Genomic DNA, 25,211 nt, shown 5'->3' with positions numbered 1-25,211 from the left:
TTGGTTAGCAGCCACAGCTCTTAACCACCATGCCACCAGAGTTTCCTATATTTAAGTGTTGGGACATTTAAAATACATATATATGTATGTGTGTATATAAAGAAGCCCTGGTGGCACAGTGGTTAAAGCTACTGACTGCTATTTGAAAGGTCGGCAGTTCAAAACCACCAGGAGCTCCACAGAAAAAGATGTGGCAGTCTGCTTCCATAGAGATTTATAGCCTTAGAAACCCACTGGCGTCTCTATGAGTCAGAATCAACAAGACAGCAGTGTGTTGGGTATGTGTGTGTATGTGTGTGTGTGTATATATATATACACACGCATGTATGTGTATATATATACATATATATATATAAATGTATGCATGTATGTAAAAACCCATTGTCGTTGATTCCAACTCATAGCGACCCTACAGTACAAAGTAGAACTGCCCCATATGGTTTCCAAGGAGCGCCTGGTGGATTTGAACTGCCAACCTTTTGGTTAGCAGCTGTAGCTCTTAACCACTAAGCCACCAGGGTTTCCTGTCTGTCTGTCTGTCTGTATGTGTGTGTGTGTACATATATGTAGAGGGTCAGAGAAAAAGAGGAAGACCTTCCATGAGATGGGTTGACACAGTGGCTACCAACAATGGGCTCAAGCATAACAATGATTGTGAGGATGGCGCATGTATATGTAAATATATATACAGGTATGTTTTGATTTGCATTTTCCTAATGACTAATTAGGTTCAACATCTTTTGCATGCTTATTGGCCATTTGTGTATCTTCTTTGGAGAATGTCTATTCAGATACTTTCCCCATTTTTAAATTGGCTTGTCTTATTGAGTTCTAAGAGTTCTTTATATACTATGAATACAAATTCCTTGTCAGATACAATTTGCAAATATTTTCTATTGTTCCGTAGGTTGTCTTTTTACTTTCCTGATGGTGTCCTTTGAACCATAAAAGTTTTAAAAATATTTATTAAGTCCAATTAATCTATATTTTCTTTTGTTGTATGTGCTTCTGGTGTCTTAGCTATCATTGCTTAATCCAAGGTCATGAAGATTTTCACCTATGTTCTAAGGTTTTTATACATTTAGTTCTTATATTTAGGCCAATGATCTATTTTGAGTTAATTTTTTAATATGGTGGGAGGCAGGGATCTAGCCTTTTTTGTGTCACCATACAGTTGTCTTAGTGCCATTTGTTGAATAAACTATTCTTTCCCCATTGAATGGTCTTGGCACTCTTGCCAAAAATCAGCTAACCACGATAAATGGTTTTATTTATAGCCTCTCAAGTCTAATGTATTGATCTATATGTCTATCCTTCTGCCAGTACCACACTGTCTTTATTACTGTAGCTTTGTATTAAGTTTTAAAATTGGGAAGTGTGAGTCCTCCAACTTTGTTCTTCTTTTCCAAGATCATTTGGCTATTCTGGGTCCTCTGCATTTCCATCTGAATTTTGGGAATAGATTGTTAATTTCTGCAAAAAAAAAAAAAAGAATCTGGAATTTTGGAACTGCCTTGAGTCTGTAGATCAATTTGGGAAGCACTGTCATCATAACGGTATTGTCTCAGGATCTATGAACGTGAGATATCTTTCCATTTATTTTAGTTTTCTTTAATTTCTTTCAGCAATATTTTGTAGTTTTCTCTATACAAGTCTTGCACTTCTTTTGTTAATTTTATTCCTAATATTTTATTCTTTGTGATGCTAATGTAAACTGAATTTCTTAATTTCAATCTTGGATTGGTCACTGCTAGTGTATGGAAATATAGTTGATATTTTATGTTGATCTTATATCCTGTAACCTTGCTGACCTCGTTCATTAATTCTAGTTTTTTGTGTGTGTGGATTTCTTAGGATTTCCTATATATAAAATCATATTTTCTACAAATTAAGATAGTTTTACTTCTTCCTTTCAAATCTGGATGCCTTTTAGTCCTTTTACTTGCCTAATTGCCCTGGCTCTAACCTCCAGTACAATGTGTAATGTTGACTAGAAGGCGATGGCAGAGATCCTTAAGGGGAAAGATATGAATTTTTTAGAAATGGCCTTTATCTGGTTGAGGAAGTTCCCTTTTATTCCTAGTTTGTTGACTGTTTTTATCATGAAAGAGTGTTATTTTGCCAAATAGTTTTTTTGCCTCTATTGAGATGATCATGTGATTTTTGTTCATTATTACCATATTTTATGCAAATATACAAGCCTTCTATGTTTGTTTGCCAATTGCTCCCTCCCCCGCGAGATATTTTCTTAAGCACACGTCTTAGTCATCTAGTGCTGCTATAACAGAAGTACCACAAGTGGATGGCTTTAACAAAGAGAAATTTATTTCCTCACAGTAGAGTAGGCTAAGTCCAAATTCAGGGTGTCAGCTCTAGGGGAAGGCTTCCGCTCTCGGTGGGTCTCCTCATCAATCTTCCCCTAGACTAGGAGCTTCTCCACATAGGGACCTGAGGTCCACAGGACGCACTCTGCTCCTGGCACTGGTTTCTTGGTGGTATGAGGTCCCCTTGTCTCTCTGCTCTCTTCTTTATATCTCAAGAGATTGCCTCAAGACACAATCCAATCTTGTAGACTGAGTCCTGCTTCACTAACAACTGCCGCCCATCCTCCCTCATTAACATCATAGAGGCAGGATTTACAACATATAGGAAAATCACACAATATCCGGAATCACGGCCCAGCCAAATTGATACACACGTTTTTTGGGGGACATAATTCAATCCATGACAGCGCATTAGGGTAATTTTTTTTTTAAAGCAACATGTAAAAAAAAAATTGGCATAGCGGTACTTACGGAAATACCTCCTTGGGAGGCAGAGTAGTTGACTAACAAATGTAGAAGGTGTGTATTATTTGTGGAAAAATATGGTATATTAATAAGATGCATTATACTGATTTTCATATGTTAAACCAAGCTTGCATCACTGGGATAAATTCCACTTGGTCATGGCGTATAATCCTTTTTATATGTTGTTGAATTCTATGTGCCAATATTTTGCTGAAGATTTTCCGAGTCTATACTTACAAGGGATATTGTTCTATAGTTTTCTTGTGATGTTTTTGTCTGGTTTTGGATCAGGTAATACTGGTCTAATAGAATGAACTAGGAAGTGGCCTCTCTTTGCCTTTTTTGGGAAGAGTTTGTGAAGGATTGGTGTTATCCCTTGTCTTTTTTTTTCTTTAACAAATTTATTGAGATAGAATTTACATATAGTTCGCCCATTTAAAGTAAAAACTCAATAACTTTTTTTTTCACAGAGCTCTGTATCCATCACCACAATCAATTTTAGAGTCCATGAAATTTTTTTCTAATTTTTATTGTGCTTTAAGTGAAAGTTTATAAATCAAATCAGTCTCTCATACAAAAATTTATATACACCTTGTTATATACTCCTGATTGCTCTCCCCCTAATGAGATAGCACGCTCCTTCCCTCCACTGTCTATTTTCATGTCCATTTGGCCAGGTTCTGACCCCCTCTGCCCTCTGGTCTCCCCTCCAGACAGGAGCTGCCTACATAATCTCATGTGTCTACTTGGTCCAAGAACTTCACTCTACACCAGTATCATTTTCTATCCCATAGTCCATGGTTCCTGTCTTGGGCTAACAGAAGGTCTGGGGACCATGCCCCCCCGGGGTCCTTCTGGTCTCAGTTAGACCATTAAGTCTGGTCTTTTTTACCAGAATTTGAGGTCTGCATCCCACTGCTCTCCTGCTCCCTTAGGGGTTCTCTGTTGTGTTGCCTGTCAGGGCAGTCATTCATTGTAGCCGGGTACCATATAGTTCTTCTGGTCTCAGGCTGATGTAGTCTCTGGTTTATGTGGCCCTTTCTGTCTCTTGGGCTCATAATTACCTTGTGTCTTTGGTGTTCTTCATTCTCCTTTGCTCCAGGTAGGCTAAGACCAATTGATGCTTCTTAGATGACCGCTTGCTGCGTTTAAGACCCCAGATGCCGCACTCCAAAGTGGGATGCAGAATGTTTTCTTAATAGATTTTATTATGCCAATTGACCTAGATGTCCCCTGAAACCATGGTCCCCAAACCCCTGCCGTGCTGGCCTTTGAAGCATTCCGTTTATTCAAGAAACTTCTTTGCTTTTAGTTTAGTCCAGTTGTGCTGACTTCTCCTGTATTGTGTGTTGTCTTTCCCTTCACCTAAAATAGTTCTTATCTAGTGAAAACCCCTCTCCCTCCCCTCTCATAACCATCAAAGAATATTTTCTTCTCTGTTTAAACTATTTTTCGAGTTCTTATAATAATGATCTCATACAGTATTTGTCCTTTTGCAACTGACTAATTTCACTCAGCATAATGCCTTCCAGGTTCTTCTACGTTATGAAATGTTTCACAGATTCATCACTGTTCTTTATTGATGCGTAGTATTCCATTGTGTGACTATACCATAATTTATTTATCCATCTGTCCATTGACAGGCACCTTGGTTGCTTCCATTTTTTTGTATTGTAAACAGTGCTGCAATGAACATGGGTATGCATATATCTGTTTGTGTAAAGGCTCTTATTTCTCTAGGATATATTTCAAGGAGTGGGACTGCTGGATCGTATGGTAGTTCTATTTCTAGTTTTTTAAGGAAGTGCCAAATCGATTTCCAAAGTGGCTGTACCATTTTACATTCCCATCAGCAGTGTATCAGTGTTCCAGTCTCTCCACAACCTCTCCAACATTTATTATTTTGTGTTTTTTGGATTAATGCCAGCCTTGTTGGAGCAAGATGGAATCTCATTGTAGTTTTGATTTGATTTGGCTAATGATCGTGAACATTTCTTCATGTATCTGTTAGCTACGTAAATGTCTTCTTCAGTGAAGTGTCTGTTCATATCTTTTGCCCGTTTTTTAATTGGGTTATTTGTCTTTCTGTGGTTGAGTTTTTGCAGTGTCATGTAGATTTTAGAGATGGAGTCCATTAACTTTTAACAAATTAAGAAATGAAAAGGTCTTCTGCACTGGCCAAAAGATGTCTTATTTTGGACTAATGGACCACAACTACCACAGCCTCCATCAGACTGAGTCCAGCACAACTAGATGGTGCCCAGCTACCACCAATGACTGCTCTGACAGGGATCACATTAGAGGGTCCTGGAATGAGCTAGAGAAAAATACAGAACAAAATTCAAACTCACAAAAAAGACCAGACTTACTGGTCTGACAGAGACAGGAGAAACCCTGAGAGTATGGCCCCCCAACATCCTTATAACTCAGTACTGAAGTCACTCCTGAGGTTCACCCTTCAGCCAAAGATTAGACAGGCCTATAAAGCAAACAGTAACACACATAGTTCAACCATGTATACCAGACTAAATGAGAACACCAGCCTAGGGACAAGGATAAGAAAGCAGGAGGGGACAGGAAAGCTGGATGAATAGAAATGGGGAATCCAAGGTCAAGAAGGGGTGAGTGTTGACACGTCATGGGGTTGGCAACCAGTATAAGTCAGTATGTGTTTACTGAGAAACTAATGTGCTCTGTAAACTTTCACCTAAAGCACAATTAAAAAAAATAAATGTTAATTTCACTTTTATTTTTGAAGGAATTTTTTGTTGAATACAGGTGATCCCTGATTTACGACATGTTTGAATTACGATGTACTGCACTTACGACCAGCTGCTTTTTTAATACATCTTAGTAATATGTACTACATACAATGCTGCAGTGTATAATTTGCTGATGTTGTCATTCTCAGATGTTCATTATTATGATTTATAAAGATATTGATAATAAAAGGCAGTAATAATAATAATGAGAATTTTTAAAAAGTGTAGTATTCAATTTATGTCAGAACTGACTTATGACAGAGTTGTTGGAACGGAACCCCGTTATACGTCAGGGGCTATCTGTATTCAATTTCAGGATAACATTTTTTTTTTTTCCTTTTAGTACTTTACAGATGTTGCTCTCTTCTGATTTGCTTTACTTCTGATGAAAAGCAGCCTTTTTTTTTTTTTTTTTTTTTTAACAGCTCTAAAATAAAAAAACCAAACCCGTTGCCGTTGAGTGAGGTGTAATTGAAATATGCTTCATTTCTCTTAAGTAAATGCTAAGGAGAGGTATGGCTAGGTCACACAGTAGATATGTATTTTAAAAAAATTAAAAAACTGAAAAATTGCATTTCAAAGTGGTTACAGCCATTTTACATTTTTTTCATCAGTGTATAAAAATTCTAAGTGTTCCGCATCTTCAATAATGTATTTTTAAATTTTAGATGCTATAATAGATGTGTAGTAGTATCTCATTGGGGTTTTTGTTGTTTTAACAGCTTTTTGAGGTATAACTGACAAAGAATAAACCACATGTAAAGTATTTTTTAATAGTTTATTTTTTGCTGTTGTTGAAAATATACACAAAACATAAACTAATTCAAGAATTTCTACATGTACAATTCAGTGATATTACATTCTTCAAGTTGTGCAACCATTCTCACTCCCCCTTTTCCAAACTATTCCTTCTCCATTAATGTAAACTCACTTCCCCGTATCTAATCTTTCCAGTTGCTGTTAATAATTTGATCCCATATAGACAGTTCTTAAAAGAACACAATGCTCAAGGCAGACCTACTTTACTAGTTAGGTTAACCTATTGTTTGCTTTTAAGTAGATGTCAGGGGATTCTTTTGGTTTAAGGTTTAAAGATTATTTCAGTGCAATAGTTTCAGTGGTTCATCCAGCAGCCTCCATGGTCCCAGAAAGGCTGAATTCCATGAGAATTTGAAATTCTGTTCTGCATTTTCTCCTTTTTGATCAAAATGTTCAGTAATGATGGACAGGCACCATCCAGTTCTTCTGGTCTCATAGCAACGGAGGCAGTTATTCATGGAGGCAATTAGCCACACATTCCATTTCTTCCTTCTATTCCTGACTGTCCTTTTTCCTCTGTTTGCTCCAGGTGAATACAGACCAGTCGTTGATACCCCGGATGGCCATATGTCTTAGTTATCTAGTGCTGCTGTAACAAAAATTCGAGTGGGTGGTTTTAACAGAGAGAAATTTATTCTCTCACAGTCTAGGAAGCTAGAAGTCCAAATTCAAGGTGCCAGTCACAGGAAGGCTTTCTCTTTCTATCGGCTCTGTGGGGAGATCCTTGTCATCAATCTTCCTCTGGTCGAGGAGCTTCTCAGTGCAGGGACCCTGGGTCCAAGGATGCGCTATTCTCCTGACTCTTGTTTCTTGGAGGTATCAGGTCCTTATGTCTCTCTGCTCGCTTCTCTCTTTTATATCCCAAAAGAGGTTGGCTCAAGACACAAACCAATCTTGTGGATTGAGTCCTGCCTTGTTAACATAACTGCTGCTAATCCCATCTCATCAACATCATAGAGACAGGATTTGTAAAACATAGGAAAATCACATCAGATGACAGACTGATGGACAATCACACTACTGGGAATCATGGCCTAGGCAAATCGATACAGATATTTTTGGGGGACACAGTTCAATCCATGGCACCATTTGCAAGCTTTTAAGACTTAAAACACTTTCTAACTATTTGATAAGTTTTGAAGGTGTATGTGCTCGTGATACCATTGCTAATCAAGGAAATGGATATATCTATCACCCCCACAAGTTTCCTCATGTCTCTTTATAATCTATCCCACCTGCCTGTCCCCATCACCTCTATCCCCAGGCAACCACTAATTTGATTTCTTTTACTATATACTAGTTTGAATCTTCTAGAGTTTAACATAAATGGAGCCACACAGTATGTACTCTTTTTCTGTCTGGCTTCTCCCACTCAGCATAAGATTCTTCCATGTTGTTGTATATATAAATAATCCATTCCTTTTTATTGCTGATTAGAATTCTATTGTATGGATATACCAAAACTTGTTTATCCATTCCCCTGTTTATGAATATTCCAGTTGTTTCCAGTTTTTGGCTATAACAAATAAAGCTGCTATGAGCATTCATGTAAAAGTCTTTGTATGAACATCTGCGTTAATTTCTCTTGGGCAAGTATCTAGAAGTGGCATAGCTGGATCATATGGTAGGTATATGTTTAACCTAAAAAAGAAAAAACAACAAACTACCAGACTGTTTTCCAAGGTGTCTGTACCATTTTACATTACTACCAGCAGTGTATGAGAGTTCTGGTTGCTCCATATGCTCATCAGCACTTGATACGGTAGGTCTTTTTAATTTTAGACATTCTAATAAGAAGCCCTGGTGACAAAGTAGCTAAACGCCTGGCTGCTAGCTGAAGGGTTAGCAGTTCGAACCCAACAGCCGCTTTGTGGGAGAAAAGATGTAACAATCTACTCCTGTAAAGACCAAACCAAACCAAAAACCAAACCCACTGCCATGGAGCCAATTCCTACAGGACTGATAGCAACTCTGTAGGACAGAGTAGAACTGCCCCGTGGGGTTACCAAGGCTCTAAATCTTTACAGAACCAGATTGCCAAATCTTTTTCCCGTTGAGTGGCTGATGGGTTCAAACGGCCAACCTTTCGGTTAGCAACCTCACACTTTAACCACTGTACCACCAGGGCTCCTCTTGTAAAGATCACAGCATAAGCAACCATATGGGACAATTCTACTCTGTCCTACAGGGTCACTATGAGTCAGAGTCAACTCAGCGGCACACAGCAACAACAACTGGTGTGTAGTGACAGGTATCTCACTGTGGTTTTAACTCGCATTTCCCTAATGACTAATGATGCTGAGCATCTTTTCATGTGTCTATCTACCATCAGTAAATGTTCTTTGGTGAAATGTCTGTTCAAATTTTTTGTCTTTTTTTTTTAACCTGCATTATTTTCTTATTATTTGGGGAATTCTTCATATTCTGAATACAGGTCCTTTATCAGACATGTGATTTGAAATATTTTCTCTCAGTATGTATACTGCGTTTTCATCCTCTCAACAATATTTTTTAAAGAGCGCAAGCCCTAAATTTACAGCAAGTCTAATTTAGCAATTTTTTATACGTCATGCTGCTGTACATATTTAAGAAACCTTTGCCTAATCCAAGGTCATAAAAATTTTCTCCTCTGTTTTCTTCTAGAACTTTTTTGTAGTTTTAGATTTTATGTTTAGATCTATGATCAATTTAGAGTTATTTTTATATATAGTGTGAGGTATAGATCAAAGTTTTTTTTACATATATATATATTCAGTTATTCCAGCACAATTTGTTGAAGAGACTATTTTTCCTCAGATGAATTGCTTTTTGCCTATGTCAAAAACTAATGAACAGTCCAGCAATTCTACTCCTAGGTGTGTACCCAAAAGAACTGAAAGCAGGAATGCAAACACATAGTTGTACACAGTACTAAAGCAGTATTCACAAGAGCCAAAAGGTGGAAACAGCCTAAATGCCCATCAACAGATGATGAATAAATAAAATGTAGTAATTACATACAACGAAATATTACTCAACCATAAAAAGAAATAAAATCCTGATACATGCTACAACGTGGATCAACCTTGAAACATCGTGCTAGGTGAAATAAGTGAGTCACAAAAGGACAACTATTATATGATCCCACTTATATGAAAGACCTGGAATAAGCAAGTATATAGAGACCAAAGTTTATTAATGGTTACCAGGGGTAGGCAGGAGGCAATGGGAGAAGGAGGACTCATTGCTTAAGGGGCAATGAGCTTCTGTTAAGGGTGATGGAAAAATTTGAAAATACATAATGATAATGGTTAAGCAACATGATAAACATAATGTCACTGAATTGTACATGTGAAAAATGTTAACATGGTAGATGTTTTGTTACATATATATTTACCACATTAAAAAACAAAAAATTAACTAACCACTTATGCATAGGTCTACTTCTGTATTCTCTATTCTGGTCCATTGAATTATCCTTGTCTATTTTTTATTTTTATGCCACACAACACTGTCTTAATTACTGTAACCTTAGAGTACCTCCTAAAAGTCAGATACTTTAAGTCCTCCAATTTTGTTCGTTTTCCCCTAAGTTGTTTTTGCTATTCTAGATCCTTTGCATTTCTTTATGAATATTAGAATCAGCTTGTCAATTTCTCCTCAGAAATCTGTTAAGATTTTAATTGAGATTGTATCAAATCTATCAGTTTGTAGACTACTGCCATCTTAACAATATTACATCTTCTGACTCATGAATACAGTAGGTTTCTGCATTTATTTAGGCCTTCTTTACTTTCTCTCAGAAATGTTTTGTTGTTTTCAGTGTACAGGCCTTGCACATCTTTTGTCAGATAGATCCCTAAATTTTTCATGTTTTTTTTTTTTTTTTTTTATGTCTGGAGACATTTCTTTTTCTATTGTGCTTTAAGTGAAAGTTTACAGAGTAAATTAGTTTTTCTTTAAACAGTTAATACACAAATTGTTTTGTGACATTGGTTGCCAACACTGCAATATGTCAAGATCCTCCCCTTCTCCACCTCAGGTTTCCTGTTTCCATCCGTCCAGTTTTCCTGTCCCTTCCTGCCTGTCTTTGCCTTTGGGCTGGTGTGGCCATTAATCTTGTATATATGATTGAACTATGAAGCATGTCCCTCACGTGTGTTATTATTGTTGGCACTGTTGTTGTTAGGTGCTGTAGAGTTGATTTTGACTTAGTGACCCTATGTATAACAGAATGAAACATTGCCTGGTCCTGTGCCATCCTGACAATTGTTGTGCTTGAGCCCATTGTTGCAGCCACTGTGTCAATCCATCTCTTTGAGGGTCGTCTTCTTTTTCGCTGACCCTCTACTTTACAAAGCACGATGTCCTTCTCCAGGGACTGATCCCTCCTGATAACTTGTCCAAAGTATGTGAGACATAGTCTTGCTGTCTTTGCTTCTAAAGAGCATTCTGGTTGTACTCCTTCTAAGACAGAGTTTGTTCGTTCTTTTGGTACTCCGTGGTATATTCAATATTCTTCACCAGCACCACAATTCAAAGGCATCAATTCTTCTTTAGTTTTCCTTATTCATCGCTCAGCTTTCCATGCATATGAAGGAACTGAAAACACCATGGCTTGGCTCAGTTGCACCTCAGTCTTCAAGGTGACATCTTTGCTTTTCAACACTTTAAAGAGGTCTTTTGCAGCATATGGGCCCAATTTAATGCATCATTTAATTTCTTGACTGCTGCTTCCATGGGTGTTGACTGTGGATCCAAGTAAAATGAAATCCACTTCAATCTTTTCTCCATTTATCATGATGTTGCTTACTGGTCCAGTTGTGAGGATTTTGGTTTTCTTTACTTTGAGGTGTAATCCATACTGAAGCCTATGGTCTTTGATCTTCATCAGTAAGTGCTTCAAGTCCTCTTCACTTTTACCAAGCAAGGTTGTGTAATCTGCATAACGCAGGTTGTTAATGGGTCTTCCTCCAGCTCTGATGCTGAGTTTTTCTAAATATACTCCAGTTTCTCAGATTATTTGCTCAGCATACAGATTGAGTAAATATGTAAAAGGACACAACCCTGACACACACCTTTCCTGACTTTAAACCACACAGTATTCCCCTGTTCTGTTCGAACGACTGCCTCTTGATCTATGTACAGGTTCCTCATGAGCACAATTAAGTGTTCTGAAATTCCCATTCTTCAAAATGTTATCCATAATTTGTTATAATCCACACAGTAGAGCGCCTTTGTATAGTCAATAAAACACAGGTAAATTTCTGGTATTCTCTGCTTTCAGCCAGGATCCACCTGACATCAGCAATGATATCCCTGGTTCCACATCCTCTTCTGAAGTCGGCTTGAATCTCTGGCAGTTCCTTGTCAATATACTGCTGCAGCTACTTTTGAATGATCTTTAGCAAAATTTTGCTTGTGTGTGATATTAATGATATTGTTCAATAATTTCTGCATTCGGTTGGATCACCTTTCTTGGGAATAGGCATAAATATGGATCTCTTCCAGTCAGTTGGCCAGGTAGCTGTCTTCTAAATTTCTTGGCACAGACGAGCTGCTGCCAAATTTCTTGGCACAGACTGCATCCATTTGTTGAAACATCTCAATTGGTATTCCGTCAATTCCTGGAGCCTTGTTTTTTGCCAATGCCTTTGGTGCAGCTTGGACCTCTTCCTTTAGTACTGTTGGTTCCTGATCATATGTTACCTCCTGAAATGGTTGAATGTCGACCAATTCTTTTTGGTATAGTGACTCTGTATTTTTTCCATCTTCTTTTGATGCCTCCTGCGTTGTTTGATATTTTTCCCATAGAATCCTTCAATATTGCAACTCGAGGCTTGAATTTTTTCTTCAGTTCTTTCAGCTTTAAAAATGCCGAGTGTGTTCTCCTCCTTTGGCTTTCTAACTCCAGGTCTTTGCACATGTCATTATAATACTTTGTCTCCTCAAGCTGCCTTTTGAAATCTTCTGTTCAGCTTTTCTACTTCATCATTTCTTCCTTCTGCTTTAACTACATGACATTCAACAGCAAGTTTCAGAGTCTCTTCTGACATCCATTTTGGTCTTTTCTTTCTTTGCTATCTTTTTAATGACCTCTTGCTTTCTTCATGTATGATGTCCTTGATGCCATTTCACAACTCATCTGGTCTTGGGTCATTAGTATTCAACACATCAAATCCATTTTTGAAATGGTCTCTAAATTCAGGTGGGATATACTCAAGGTTGTACTTCAAGTATGGGTGGGGGCTTGACCCTATAAAATCTTTGGTTGAAGAGTGACCCTCAAGAGTGACTTCAGTACTGAGTTAAAAGGGGTTGGGGAGTCATACTCTTAAAGTTTCTCCAGTCTCTGTGAGACTAGCAAGCCCTTTTTTTTTTTTTTTTTTTGTGAATTTGAATTTCGTTCTACATTTTTCTCTCATTCTGTCTGGGACCCTCTATTGTGATCCCTGCCACAACAGTCAGTGGTGGTAACTAAGCACCATCTAGTTGTTTTGGGCTCAGTCTGGTGAAAGTTGTGGTAATTGTGGTCCATTAGTCATTTGGACTAATCTTTTCCTTGTGTCTTTGGTTTTCTTCATTCTCCTTTGCTTCAGCTAGGATGGGACCAGTAGATGTATCTTAGATGGCCGTTCACAGGCTTTTGAGACCCCCGATGCTACTCAGCACAGTTGGATGTAGAACATTTTCCTTGTAGACTATGTTATGCCAATTCAGCTAGATGTCCCGAGACCATGGTCCCCAAACTTCAGCCTAGTAGCTTGGTCCCTCAGCGTGTTTGGGTGTGTCTGTGAAGCTTCTATGGCTTCGTCCTGGTAGTTTTTCACAGTTTTGATACAACTGTAAATGTCATTTTTTTCATTTACATTGGTTGTTGCTAGTATACAGACATGTAACTGATTTATGTATGTTGATCTTGCATCTTGAAACCTTGCTAAACTCAATTATTACTGTCCTAGATTACTTATTATCTCTTGCTATTTTGCAAATTCCATGGGATTTTCTACATAGATGATTATGCCATTTGGAAATAAAAATAATTTAAGTATTTCCAATCTGAATGCCTTCTATTTCTTTCTCAATCATACTGGCCAGAACCACTGTTGTTGTTCATTAGCTGTCATCAAATCAGCTCCGATTCATGGCCACCTTATGTATAACAGAATGAAACGTTGCCATGTCCTGCACCATCTTTATGATCGTTGGTATGTTTGAGTCCATTGTTGTGCCTACTCTGTCAGTCCATCTCATTGAGGATTTCCCTCTTTTTTGCTGTCCCTCTACTTTACCAAACATGATGTTCTTTTCTAGCAATTGATCTTTCCTGATGTGCATCCAAAGTAATTGAGCCAAAGTCTCGCCATCCTGAGTTTTTAAAAAATTTTTTATTGTGCTTTAGGTGAAAGTTCACGGTGCAAATTAAGATTCTCATTCAAAAATTTATACACAAATTGTTTTGTGACACTGGTTACAATCCCCACAGTGTGTCAGTACTTTCCCCCCTTCCCTTTACACCCCAGGTTATCTGTATCCATTTGTCTGTTTTCCTGTCCCTTCCTGCCTTCTGTCTTGCCTTGGGCAGGAGTTGCCCATTTGGTCTTCCATACTTGATTGAACTAAGAAGCATGTTCCTCACCTGCGTTATTGTTATTTTATAGACTTATCTGATCTTTGGCCAAAATGTGGACTTTGGGAGTGGTTTCAGTTCTGAGTCAACAAGGTGTCTGTGGGCCACACATTGTTATGTAACCATAGTTGCTCCCCTTACGATGTGACAGCACACTCCTCCTCTCCACCCTGTATTTCCTGTGTCCATTCAACCAGCTCCTGTTCCCTTCTGCCTTCTCATCTTGCCTCTAGACAGGAACTGACCATTTAGTCTTTGTATCCGCTTAAGCCAAGAAGCACACTCCTCACCGGTATCATTTTATGTCTTATAGTCCAGTCTAATCTTTGAAGAGTTCAGGAGTGGTTTTAGTTCTGGGCTAACATAGAGTCCATGGGCCATGTCTTCTGGGGCCCCTCTAGTCTCAGTCAGACCATCAAGTCTGGTCTTTTTACTAGAATTTGAGTTCTGCACCCCATTTTTCTCCTGCTCCATCTGTTGTGTTCCCTATTAGGGTGGTCACTGGTGATAGCCAGGTACCCTCTAGTTGTACTGGACTCAGTCTGGTGGAGGCCGTGGTAGATGCGGTCCATTAGTCCTTTGGACTAATTTTTCTGAGGGCTCTTATTTCTCTAGGATATATTCCAAGGAATGCGACCACTGAATTGTATGGTACGTCTGTTTCTAGCTTTTTAAGGAAGCACCAAATCAATTTCCAAAGTGGTTGTACCATTTTACATTCCCACAAACAGTGTATAAGCATTCCAGTCTCTCCACAACCTCTCCAACATTATTTTTTGTTTTTTGGATTAATGCTAGCCTTGTTGGGGTGAAATGGTATCTCATTTTGTTTTGATTTGCATTTCTCTAATGGCTAATGATCACGAGTGTTTCTTCATGTATCTGTTAGCCACCTGAATGTCTTCTTTGGTGAAGTGCCTGTTCATATCCTTTGCCCATTTTTTAATTCAGTTGTCTTTTTGTTGTTGAGGTTTGCCACTATCTTGTAGATTTTGGAGATCAGTTGCTGATCAGATTTGTCGTAGCCAAAAATTTTTTCCCAGTCTGTCTTTTTACTCTTTTGGTGAAGTCTTTGGATGAGCATAAATGACTTTTAGGAGCTCCCAGTTATCTAGTTTCTCTTTTAGTGTTTGTGTATTGTTAGTAATGTTTTGTATTCTGTTTATGCCATGTATTAGGGCTCCACTTACACGCTTTTAAGACCCCAGATGCTACTCACCAAAGTAGGATGTAGAACATTGTCTTTATGAACTATGTTATGCCAACTGACCTAGATGTCCCCTACCACCATCTTCGCTTTTAATGAGCATTCTGGAGAACCATTACAATGTTGAATAGTGAGATCAGTCATCCTTGCCTTGTTTCTGAGCTTACAGGGAATGCATTCACATTTAGTTTTTCACTATTAATTCTGATGTTAGCTATAGGTTTTCCTTAGATGCCCTTTGTCAGGATTGGATGTTGGATTTTGTTAAATGCTTTTTTTGCATCTATTGTGCTGATAAAAATTCTTATTGCCTTTTTGTCCAATGTCTAGAAAGAGGTGTTTCATATTTTCCAGTTGTTTATGGCTGGAAGGCTCATCTGATATTAGTTACTCTGTGTTAAGTGCTATGGCTGCCAACCAAAAGGTCGGCAGTTTGAATCCACCAGGCGCTCCTTGGAAACCCTATGGGGAAGTTCTACTCTGTCCTATAGAGTTGCTATGAGTCGGAATCGACTTGGTGGCAACGGGTTTGGTTTGTCATGGCCCAGAGTATAAGTTGCTGCTTATATACTTTTCTATTATGCCTCTTCACTTATAATCACATGCCAATATTACACTGTCTGGGTATTTCAATATTATTTAACATTTCTCTATTGCTAGACTTCTGTAATTATTTACTATCATAAATAACATTAAAATGAATAGCTCTGTGAAAACAAACTTTTCAACAAAATTTTAAAGTTAAAAGGTAGACTACCTAATGTTATCAATAGGGGAGTAGTAATATAAACTAATAAGTTCATTTAATAAATGTAGAGCCATACAGTAAAGATAAGGTGATTACTGCAAGCCATGTTGTCAAAAACTTTTTAAAGTATGGAAAAGTGCACATTATAATGATAATACTATTATCATTATATAATACTATTATTATACCCATTAAACAGATGTGAAAACTAAAGCCCCAGGCTTAATAATTTGCTAAACATGGCATAGACAGTAAGTGGTGGTGCACAATTTGAATCCAAGTAGATTCTCTCATGCTCTTAACCACTATTCTATACCATCTCTTACTTATTAAAAGCTGTAAGCAGTATTAAAACATTTTAATACAAACTGAGAAGTAAATTCTATTTTAAACATAAACATATTATCCAGGAAAGAAAGAAGGTAAGAACTTGAACTACTTGGATTGGGAATAAAATATTCTAACATTCTCCAAATATTGCTGCCTTTTAGAATAAATTCTTCTGGGCTATCTTTCTATAAAGTAAACTTTAAAAAACACTAACACCTAAAAGTGGTCACAAAAATAGACATTTATATTAAAAACGCACCATTATTTACTTATTGTATTTTATTTTCTCCAATCTTTGAGTTATGGTCCATTCTAGAGGGATAGGAGTAAGATGGGATAGACTTTTAAGAAGCTAGGGAGATCTCAGAACATGTAGGTCCAGTAAAGGGAGAAAACTTTTAGAACAGAGGCAGTTTAAGACACCTAATGAAGCATTATTATGTTTATGAATGAACAACTCTGCTTCTGGAAAATTTTGTGGGAGGAATCAGAGAAGCCTCTAGGTAGGTGTTTAAAAAAGGTGTTTAGGTGGGTACAAAGCAGTTTTCTCTGTCACTTACTATTCTTTAAAGTCTCTTTCTTGCCTATCTGAGCTGTCTTTTGGTGCTATGCATTAGGTTTTCATCAAATAAGAAATAATCTTACAAACTATTACTGCCTCTGCTATAAGGATATTGTTAAAAAACAACTCTCACATCTCCTATATAAGACCTTTTATAATATGTCCCCTACTAACATCCTATATGGAGCCCTGGTGGTGTAGAGGTTAAAAGCTCGGCTGCTAACTAAAAGGTCAGCAGTTCAAATCCACCAGCCACTCCTTGGAAACCGTATGGGGCAGTTCTACTCTGTCCTATAGGGCTGCTATGAGTCTGAACTGACTTGACAGCACCTAACAGCTACAATAACAACGTCCTATATAAAAATTTAATCTGTAGTTAACTACTCAAAAAAACTTCTCTACCCCCAAGAAAATTTTTTTTCCTCCTTCTTATAGGAGTGTGAACCATGTAGTTGATTACTTCCAGCCCAGCTATAAAAAGTCTGTGAATCTCTATGTATGGCCTACATGTCTATATTCAACTATTTTCCCTCCCTCCCTTAGCTCTTTTTCTAATTATCTTTCCTCAGTACAGACTTATTTTTAAATTTATACCTTATTATTTTACTCTATGTTTCTTGAACAACATCCCAGATAATTTGTGGAATGAATTTATATTAATAAATAATTGACAAAGAGTTGCATCACAACCTTCAAGAAAGAATGATCTGGAACCTGTTATAAATGCTCTTCTTCTCCAGGGACCACGGGTGTTGAAAGCAAGGTCTTGAACTAACAATGGAAGTTTTGATGAATGAAGATGGGGCACTGGAAAGTACCGTAAGCACTGGATCTTTGTAGGACCTTGTGCCCAACTAAATGGACTCACTGTAGGCTCCTAATCTTTAAATTCCATGAAGTTAGGACATTGTAAGTCTCATGTGCCACTGTCATTTCGTATCATTCTCAAAGAATAAATTTTGTTTATAACCTAAGATCATCTTACATAGTATTTTTAAGAGTATATATCCTTAAAAATCATTTCAACACACAATTTAGAAATGACTTTCCAAATATTAAAGGGTAAGAGAAAGGAACATTTCACTTGAAAAAGAAAAACATAGCTCTCTCTTCTGGTACATACGATTCTTGCTACAGACATGTTGCATGGCCCAAACTGCCCACAGCTGGACTCCTGGTGTTGTAAAACAGCCAAGTAATGGGAAAAATGGATTGAAGGACCTAAAGAGTCAAAGAAAAGTAATTCAAATTACATCCTATACTTAGTGTCATTCTCTAAAGCAATGAGTCCTAAAATTTACCTTCTAGAAATTTCATACTCTGTCATAATGGACTGGGTGGCAAACAACAACAACAATTTCTGGAGTAATATAATGAGCTATGGAACATCTTTTCTTTGTCTCAGCTGTTTCAGAAAGGAGTGCATTCAGACTTAAGTTTTGGTATAGAAGATGAAAGGGTATCAGAAAAAGGTATTAACAGAGAAAAACATTTTTTTCAAAAGCACGTTTTTTATCACAGAAGTACATGTTTAAAGAATAACAGATCTTGAATTGGAAACTAAGAAAAGAAGTCAGTCGATAACTGGTAGAACACCATCAAGAGGGTCTAGAATTAACTTTTCTATTTCTACTGGTCTTCTGCACAAAAATGGGTAAAATATAAGTTAGGGAAGTCAAAGATGTTGGAACCATCACCATTTACAAAGTAGACCACAAAAATAAGTCATAATAAAATTATACCACAAACTGGATAATTTCAGGTAATTAATAACATAGCTATCAAGTTACCAAACTGTTATAGTCAGGCATACAGTATGCGCTACAATATATGATTACAACCTGTCTGCCCAAATTAATCTGATGCTACTTCTAGTTCCTTCAATGTGTCTTGTTGTTTTACACTACTTTGTACTGACACATTGTTTCCTCTCCTGAAATTTCCTGCCCCTACTTAATTAATCTCTCAAAATCCAGCTCACAAATCACCTCCTCTAGAAGCTTTTTATGATTTTTCAGTGTAGCTTTAAGTCCTCTCATCTTTAACTGCCTAGCACATATCTAGCGTAACGGTGAATTATACCTGATTCACACCTGGTCTACCTCACTACACTGTATGATTCTTGTGTGCAGGCACCGTGCCACATTCATCTTTGAATTTCATAAAGCACAGAACAAGTACCTGGCACTTGTCTTCAATAAATGTGGAATGAAGAAAGGACTGCTAAATGGCAGGTGGCACAACAAAGTCAAAATCCCTTGCCTCTTTTAAAGCAAGTTCTAAGATAGATGGCTAAGGGAAAAACTACATTCCATAGAAATGATCTCTAGGGAAGCAAATGACTACATTGCTGAGTTAATATTAATTATCATGATAATTACCTGTATGCTACCATCTCACACTCTGGAGTTGGCCATTTCAAAATAGCTGAATGCTACAAGACACAAGACACACACACAAAAGGTTATAATATTTATTTAGCACTACACTATTACATTATGAGGTTTTGACAGTTTGACCACTATGAGTGATTTTCATTTGTTTCCAGAAAATATCAAATGATCCTACCAGATCATCCAGAAGAGAATTCCTCTGGCTATGGCTCAAAGTCCAGGCTTGTTCACCTCTGGATATTAAATGGGCAATAATTCCAGCTGCAAAGTAACTGACTTCCACTTCAACACTGTGTAGAAGGCTACTGATGTGGTCTATAAAATCCTTCCACATTAATTCAGAATGCAATTCTTGTACTTCAGCTATATTGTTCTGGAAACAAAAGAAGACATAAAAATTAAAGTAATACATACAATAAAGGGCTAAATGATTCTTTACACTTTAAGAAAGAAGAGAGATTCTTTGCACTTTAAGAAAGAACAGAGATTACAATGATTTAAACATGTATCTGCACATGGACAAAATGCGAAGATTATTCCTATGTTAGGATAGTGGGATTATGGGTGATTTTTTTCTTTCCTCCCCAAACAGTAAAATAATAAACAGTAGGGATTTCCTTTTCAGATAAAATGGCAAATTAGATAACCTAAAAACTCTCATGCTATAAAATATCTAGAAATTATGGCTGAAAATAACTAACATCCTTTAACTAAGTAACTATACTTGCTGGGGTCAAAAAGCAGCAAGAAAACAAACTAAAGCCAGGCAATTACTGACTTGTAGGGGCAAGAGAATTGGGTTTTAATAGCCATGCAAGGGTAAAAAGTAAGGGCTAGAAATAGGAATTGAGACTGCCCACAGAAGGCCAAGAGTTTCAAAGGATTACTCCTCAATGAAACAGTAGACTTACATAGGTCTACTATGTAAGTCTACTTACAGGATTACAATAAACAGGATTGTCTCTTGTAATCTGAGCTCTGGCCTAAAGGGAAAAGTCTTGCCCTGCAGTGTATAATCATGAGCCTGTCCTACAAGACTGTAGTTCAAATTTACACCATCTGTATGGTCTAGGGAAACCCTGGTGGCATAGTGGTTAAGTGCTACAGCTACTAACCAAGAGGTCAGCAGTTCAAATCCACCAGGCACTCCTTGGAAATCCTATGGGGCAGTTCTACTGTCCTATAGGGTTGCTATGAGTTGGAATCGACTCAACGGCAGTGGGTTTGGTTTTTGGTTTTGGGTATGGTCTAGAGAAAGTGAGAAGCAACAACAAGTGAGAGTCAGGAGAGTGTGGTATCTAGAAGGCAGAAAGGGGTGAGTATAACAAAATGATGAAGGGATTAGCAGTTCTGAATGCTGTGGAAAGCCTAAGTAAGATGAAGCCAAAATAGCATCCATCTAATTGAGCAGTATGGTGGTCTTGTGTCTTACAAATTTCACAGCCTTAGACCTCCGCTGAATGCCAAAGCCTTGCCGGGATACTGCTGGCCTTCAGATGCCAGGTGTTTTATCTGAACTTGGGGTGTGATAGCTTACACAGGCAGTACATAAGGAAGCCCTTTGTTCATATGGGAAACAATTGGGGGACAATTTAGACTGCTTGATCTTCTCCCAAAGTATATGAAAGCCAACTTATCTCACTACTCCCAAGATTAATCTTCATTCTTAAGACTTAATCTGATTTAATAAGAAATCATAATTCTCTTAACACATAGACTCCATTACTTAGAAACTAACAACCCCAGCCTTTTTTTTTTTTATTAAGCTTCAAGTGAACATTTACCATTCCAATCAGTCTGTCACATGTAGATTTACATAGATCTTACTCCCTTCTCCCACTTGCTCTCCCCCTATTGAGTCAGCCCTTACAGTCTCTCGTTTCGTGCCAATTTTGCCATCTTCCCTCTCTCTCTATCTTCCCATCCCCCCTCCAGTCAAGAGTTGCCAACACATTCTCCCGTGTCCACCTGATTTAATTAGCTCACTCTTCATCAGCATCTCTCTCCCCCCCACTGACCAGTCCTTTTCATGCCTGATGATTTGTCTTCGGGGATGGTTCCTGTCCTGTGCCATCAGAAGTTCTGGGGAGCATTGTCTCTGGGATTCCTCTAGTCGCAATCATACCATTAGGTGTGGTCTTTTAATGAGAATTTGGGGTCTGTATCCCATTGGTCTCCTGCTCCCTCAGGAGTTGTCTGTTGTGCTCCCTGACAGGACAGACATCGATTGTGGCCAGGCACCAACTAGTTCTTCTGGTCTCAGGATAATGTAGGTCTCTGGTTCATGCGGCCCTTTCTGTCTCTTGGGTTCTTAGTTGTCGTGTGACCTTGGTGTTCTTCCTTTGCCTTTGCTCCAGGTGGGTTGAGACCAATTAATGTATTTTAGATGGCCGCTTGTTGGCATTTAGGACCCCAGGCGCCACAATTCGAAGTGGGATGCAGAGTGTTTTCATAATAGAATTGTTTTGCCCATTGACTTAGAAGTCCCCTCAAACCAAGTTCCCCAGACTCCAGCCCCTGCTTCGCTGACCTTTGAAGCTTTCATTTTATCCCGGAAACCTCTTTACTTTTAATCCAGTCCAATTAGGCTGACCTTCCTTGTATTGAGTGTTGTCTTTCCCTTCACCCAAAGCAGTTCTTATCTACAGATTGATCAATAAAAAGCCCTTTCCCTCCCTCCCTCCCTCCCCCCTTTGTAACCACATAAGTCTGTGTTCAACCCCAGCCTTTTAATTGTTAAGAGATTATTCACTCCTTAGTCTAAGTCATTCTACATTAACCAAAAATGCAAGGCATCACGTACAAATGTATACTCTATAATGACCAACAAGTTTCTTCTTCAATCATGGAAAAAAGGAGGTGGAAGAGACAAGTTTAACTGTACTCACTACATGAATGTCTATAATCGTAACTTTTCCCATCAGCATCAATGACTAATCAATGTCTCTTAAGCTCCCCCTCTAATTTCATGTTACAAACAAGAAAAAGCATTTACATTCATATTTTATATTCTTCCCTATTTATATTTGTTACACAGAGCATGTATCATTGTTATAATGACAAAAATAAAACAAATAAAAAGCCTTGTAAAATAATAAAAACAAAAAATTTTAAAAGGTGATCTTCCATCTCCTCCAAGCTTGGTGGAAAAAAATATAAAGCCCTTCTGGGAGGATACATCTTGAACTCAAAGACTTGCAAAAGATGACATCACAGTCTTAAATTACAATTCACAATGAGTGAGAATCATCAAGCACAATAGATTAGACTCCCAAGAGCCTCATATAATACAAGACAGTAAATGCATAATAAAATTAAACTGATAAAAGAAGTATTCAAAAATACAAGAGAAGACCCTGAGACCAACATTAAAAAAAAAAAAGGAACAGGACAAAACAGAACAGCCTGCTGTAAACAAGTTACTAGAAAACCAGACAAAATATATGAGAGAACTGTTTTCAGACACTGGACAATAGGCAGTGTAGAAATGTGATTCCTGAGAGAGGGAATACAAAAAATGTAACTTGTAGCACAGGTAACCCGCTGCCATCAAGTCAATTCCGACTTCTTCTGACCCTACAGGACAGACTAGAACTGCCCCACAGAGTTTCCAAGGAGCGTCTGGCAGATTTGAACTGCTGGCCTTCTGGTTAGCAGCCACAGATCTTCACTCTGGCATGTGGAAATATGAATTCTTCCAGCCCTGTGTGAGCTCTGGGATTTGTTCATGTATGGATTTCTGATGGTTCTTTCCCTAGCCTCATGGAGTTTCACTCCATATTAGTACTCAGCCAAAGACTTGAGAGGCCTTCTCTCTAGCTAGGTTTCTGGAGCTCTCTCTCTTTGTGGAGCTTTTTCCTTTCTATTAATTTTTACTGCTTTGGCTACCTTGAACTCTGATCTCTGTCTCCTTAGCTCAGCAAAACTGCCTGGTTCTCTTTGGGTTCCTCTTACCTGTGCTGCCCTGGTGGCCATGGAGCACGGCCAGTGGGTTCAAACTGCTGACCTTCTGATTTGAAGCACACAGTATACTTGACTATCAACCAACTAGACCCGATTGATATTTATAGAGCACTATACCCAGCAATGGAGCCCTGATGGCACAGTGGTTAAGAGCTCAGGCTGCTGACCAAAAAAAGTCAGTGGTCTGAATCTACCAGCTGCTCTTTGGAAATTCTATGGTGCAGTTCTACCCTGTCCTATAGGGTTGCTATGAGTCAGAATCAACTTGATGACAACGGGTTTGGTGTTTTAGGTACAGTCAACAACAGGAGCCCTAATAGAGCAGTGGTTAGGAGCTTGGCTGCTAACTAAAAGGTTGGCAGTTCAAATCCACCAACTGCTCCTTGGAAACCCTATATGGCAATTCTACCCTGTCCTATAGGGTTGGTATGAGTTCGAATTGACTAGATGGTCACAGGTTTATTTTATTTTTTTAATACTCAACAACAGCAGAATACACATCCTTCTCAAGTGCACACAGAACATTTACCAAGATAGACCATATTCTGGGCCATAACCCAAGTCTCAGTATATTCAAAATGACTCAAATCAAGCAAAGTGTGTTCTCTGAATGCATAAAATTAGAAACAATATCTAAAAACAGGTTATTGGAAAAAATTTATTCATAAGGTAATGGAGAAAGATATGGGAGGAAGCACATCAAGCTGTATTAATTATGTCATGAAGCTGAAAACGATGAAAGGCCAGGGAAAGAGTCTTAAATATTTTTATATATCTTTGAACTATTTCACTAGTTATAATAAGCAAGCAATCCTTGTAAGTAAAAAAAAAAAGCATGCATTCCTCTAAAAAAAAAAAAAAAGGCATTTTTAAAGCCTTATCAGAGCTTTATAAATCCTTTAAATGACTTGACTCAACTTTGGTATCTTACAATCATATGAACCCTGAATAAGGCAATCAAATACTGTGATTTATTTAATAATTCCCCTATTATGGATATTGCATGTTGCTGTGATGCCAGAAGCTACGCCACCAGTATTCAGATACCAGCAGGGTCACCCATGGAGGACAGGTTTCAGCTGAGCTTCCAGACTAAGACAGACTAGGAAGAAGGACCCGGCAGCCTACTTCTGAAAAGCATTAGCCAGTGAAAACTTTATGAATTGCAGCAGAACATTGTCTGATATAGTGCTGGAAGATGAGCCCCCCAGATTGGAAGGCACTCAAAAGATGATTGGGGAAGAGCTGCCTCCTCAAAGTAGAGTCAACCTTAATGACACAGATGGACTAAAACTTTTGGGACCTTCATCTGCTTATGTGACACGACTCAAAATGAGAAGAGACAGCTGCAAACATCCATTAATAACTGGAACCTGGAATGTACAGTGCGTGAATATAGGAAAACTGGAAACTGTCAAAAATGAAATGGAATGCATAAACATTGATATCCTACGCATTAGTGAGCTGAAATGGACTGGTATTGGCCTTTTTGAATTGCACAATTATATAGTCTACTATGCTGGGAATGACAATGTGAAGAGGAACGGTGTGGCTTTCCTCAAAGAAACATTTCAAGATCTATCCTGAGGTACAACGCTGTCAGTGATAGGATAACATCCATATGCCTACGAGGAAGACCAGTTAATAAGACCATTATTCAAATTTATGCACCAACCATGAGGGCCAAAGATGAAGAAATTAAAGATTTTTATCAGCTTCTACAGTCTAAAATTGATCAAACATGCAATCAGGATACATTGATAATTATTGGTGATCGGAATGCAAAAGTTGGAAACGAAGAAGGATCAGTAGTTGGAAAATATGGCCTTAGTGATAGAAATGATGCCGGAGATTGAATGATAGAATTTTGAAGGTCAACGACTTCTTCAACACAAATACCTTTTCTCACCAACATAAACGGCAACTGTACACATGAGACCTCGCCAGATGGAATACACAGGAATCAAATCGACTACATCTGTGGAAAGAGACGATGGAAAAGCTCAATATCATCAGGCAGAACAAGGCG

General features: G+C 38.1%; 1 protein-coding gene across 2 annotated transcripts in view; it reads right to left on the bottom strand.

Moving 5' to 3' along the window:
* The window catches only part of ZYG11B (zyg-11 family member B, cell cycle regulator), a 130,235-nt gene that overhangs the window by 5,597 nt on the left and 99,427 nt on the right, over positions 1 to 25,211 (bottom strand). For both annotated transcript variants that reach the window (XM_010591274.3, XM_010591273.3), the window contains exons 11-13: positions 19,395 to 19,592; positions 19,208 to 19,260; positions 17,950 to 18,047 (exon numbers count right to left, since the gene is read on the bottom strand). In XM_010591274.3, coding sequence (XP_010589576.1) covers positions 17,950 to 18,047; positions 19,208 to 19,260; positions 19,395 to 19,592 — 349 coding nt within the window. The remainder of the gene's footprint in view (positions 1 to 17,949; positions 18,048 to 19,207; positions 19,261 to 19,394; positions 19,593 to 25,211) is intronic.

The sequence above is a fragment of the Loxodonta africana genome, chromosome 3 (assembly GCF_030014295.1).
Source record: "Loxodonta africana isolate mLoxAfr1 chromosome 3, mLoxAfr1.hap2, whole genome shotgun sequence".
Taxonomy (NCBI): Eukaryota; Metazoa; Chordata; class Mammalia; order Proboscidea; family Elephantidae; genus Loxodonta; species Loxodonta africana.
Note: the sequence above shows the minus strand (reverse complement) of the source record. Positions and strands in the feature narration are given on the sequence as shown.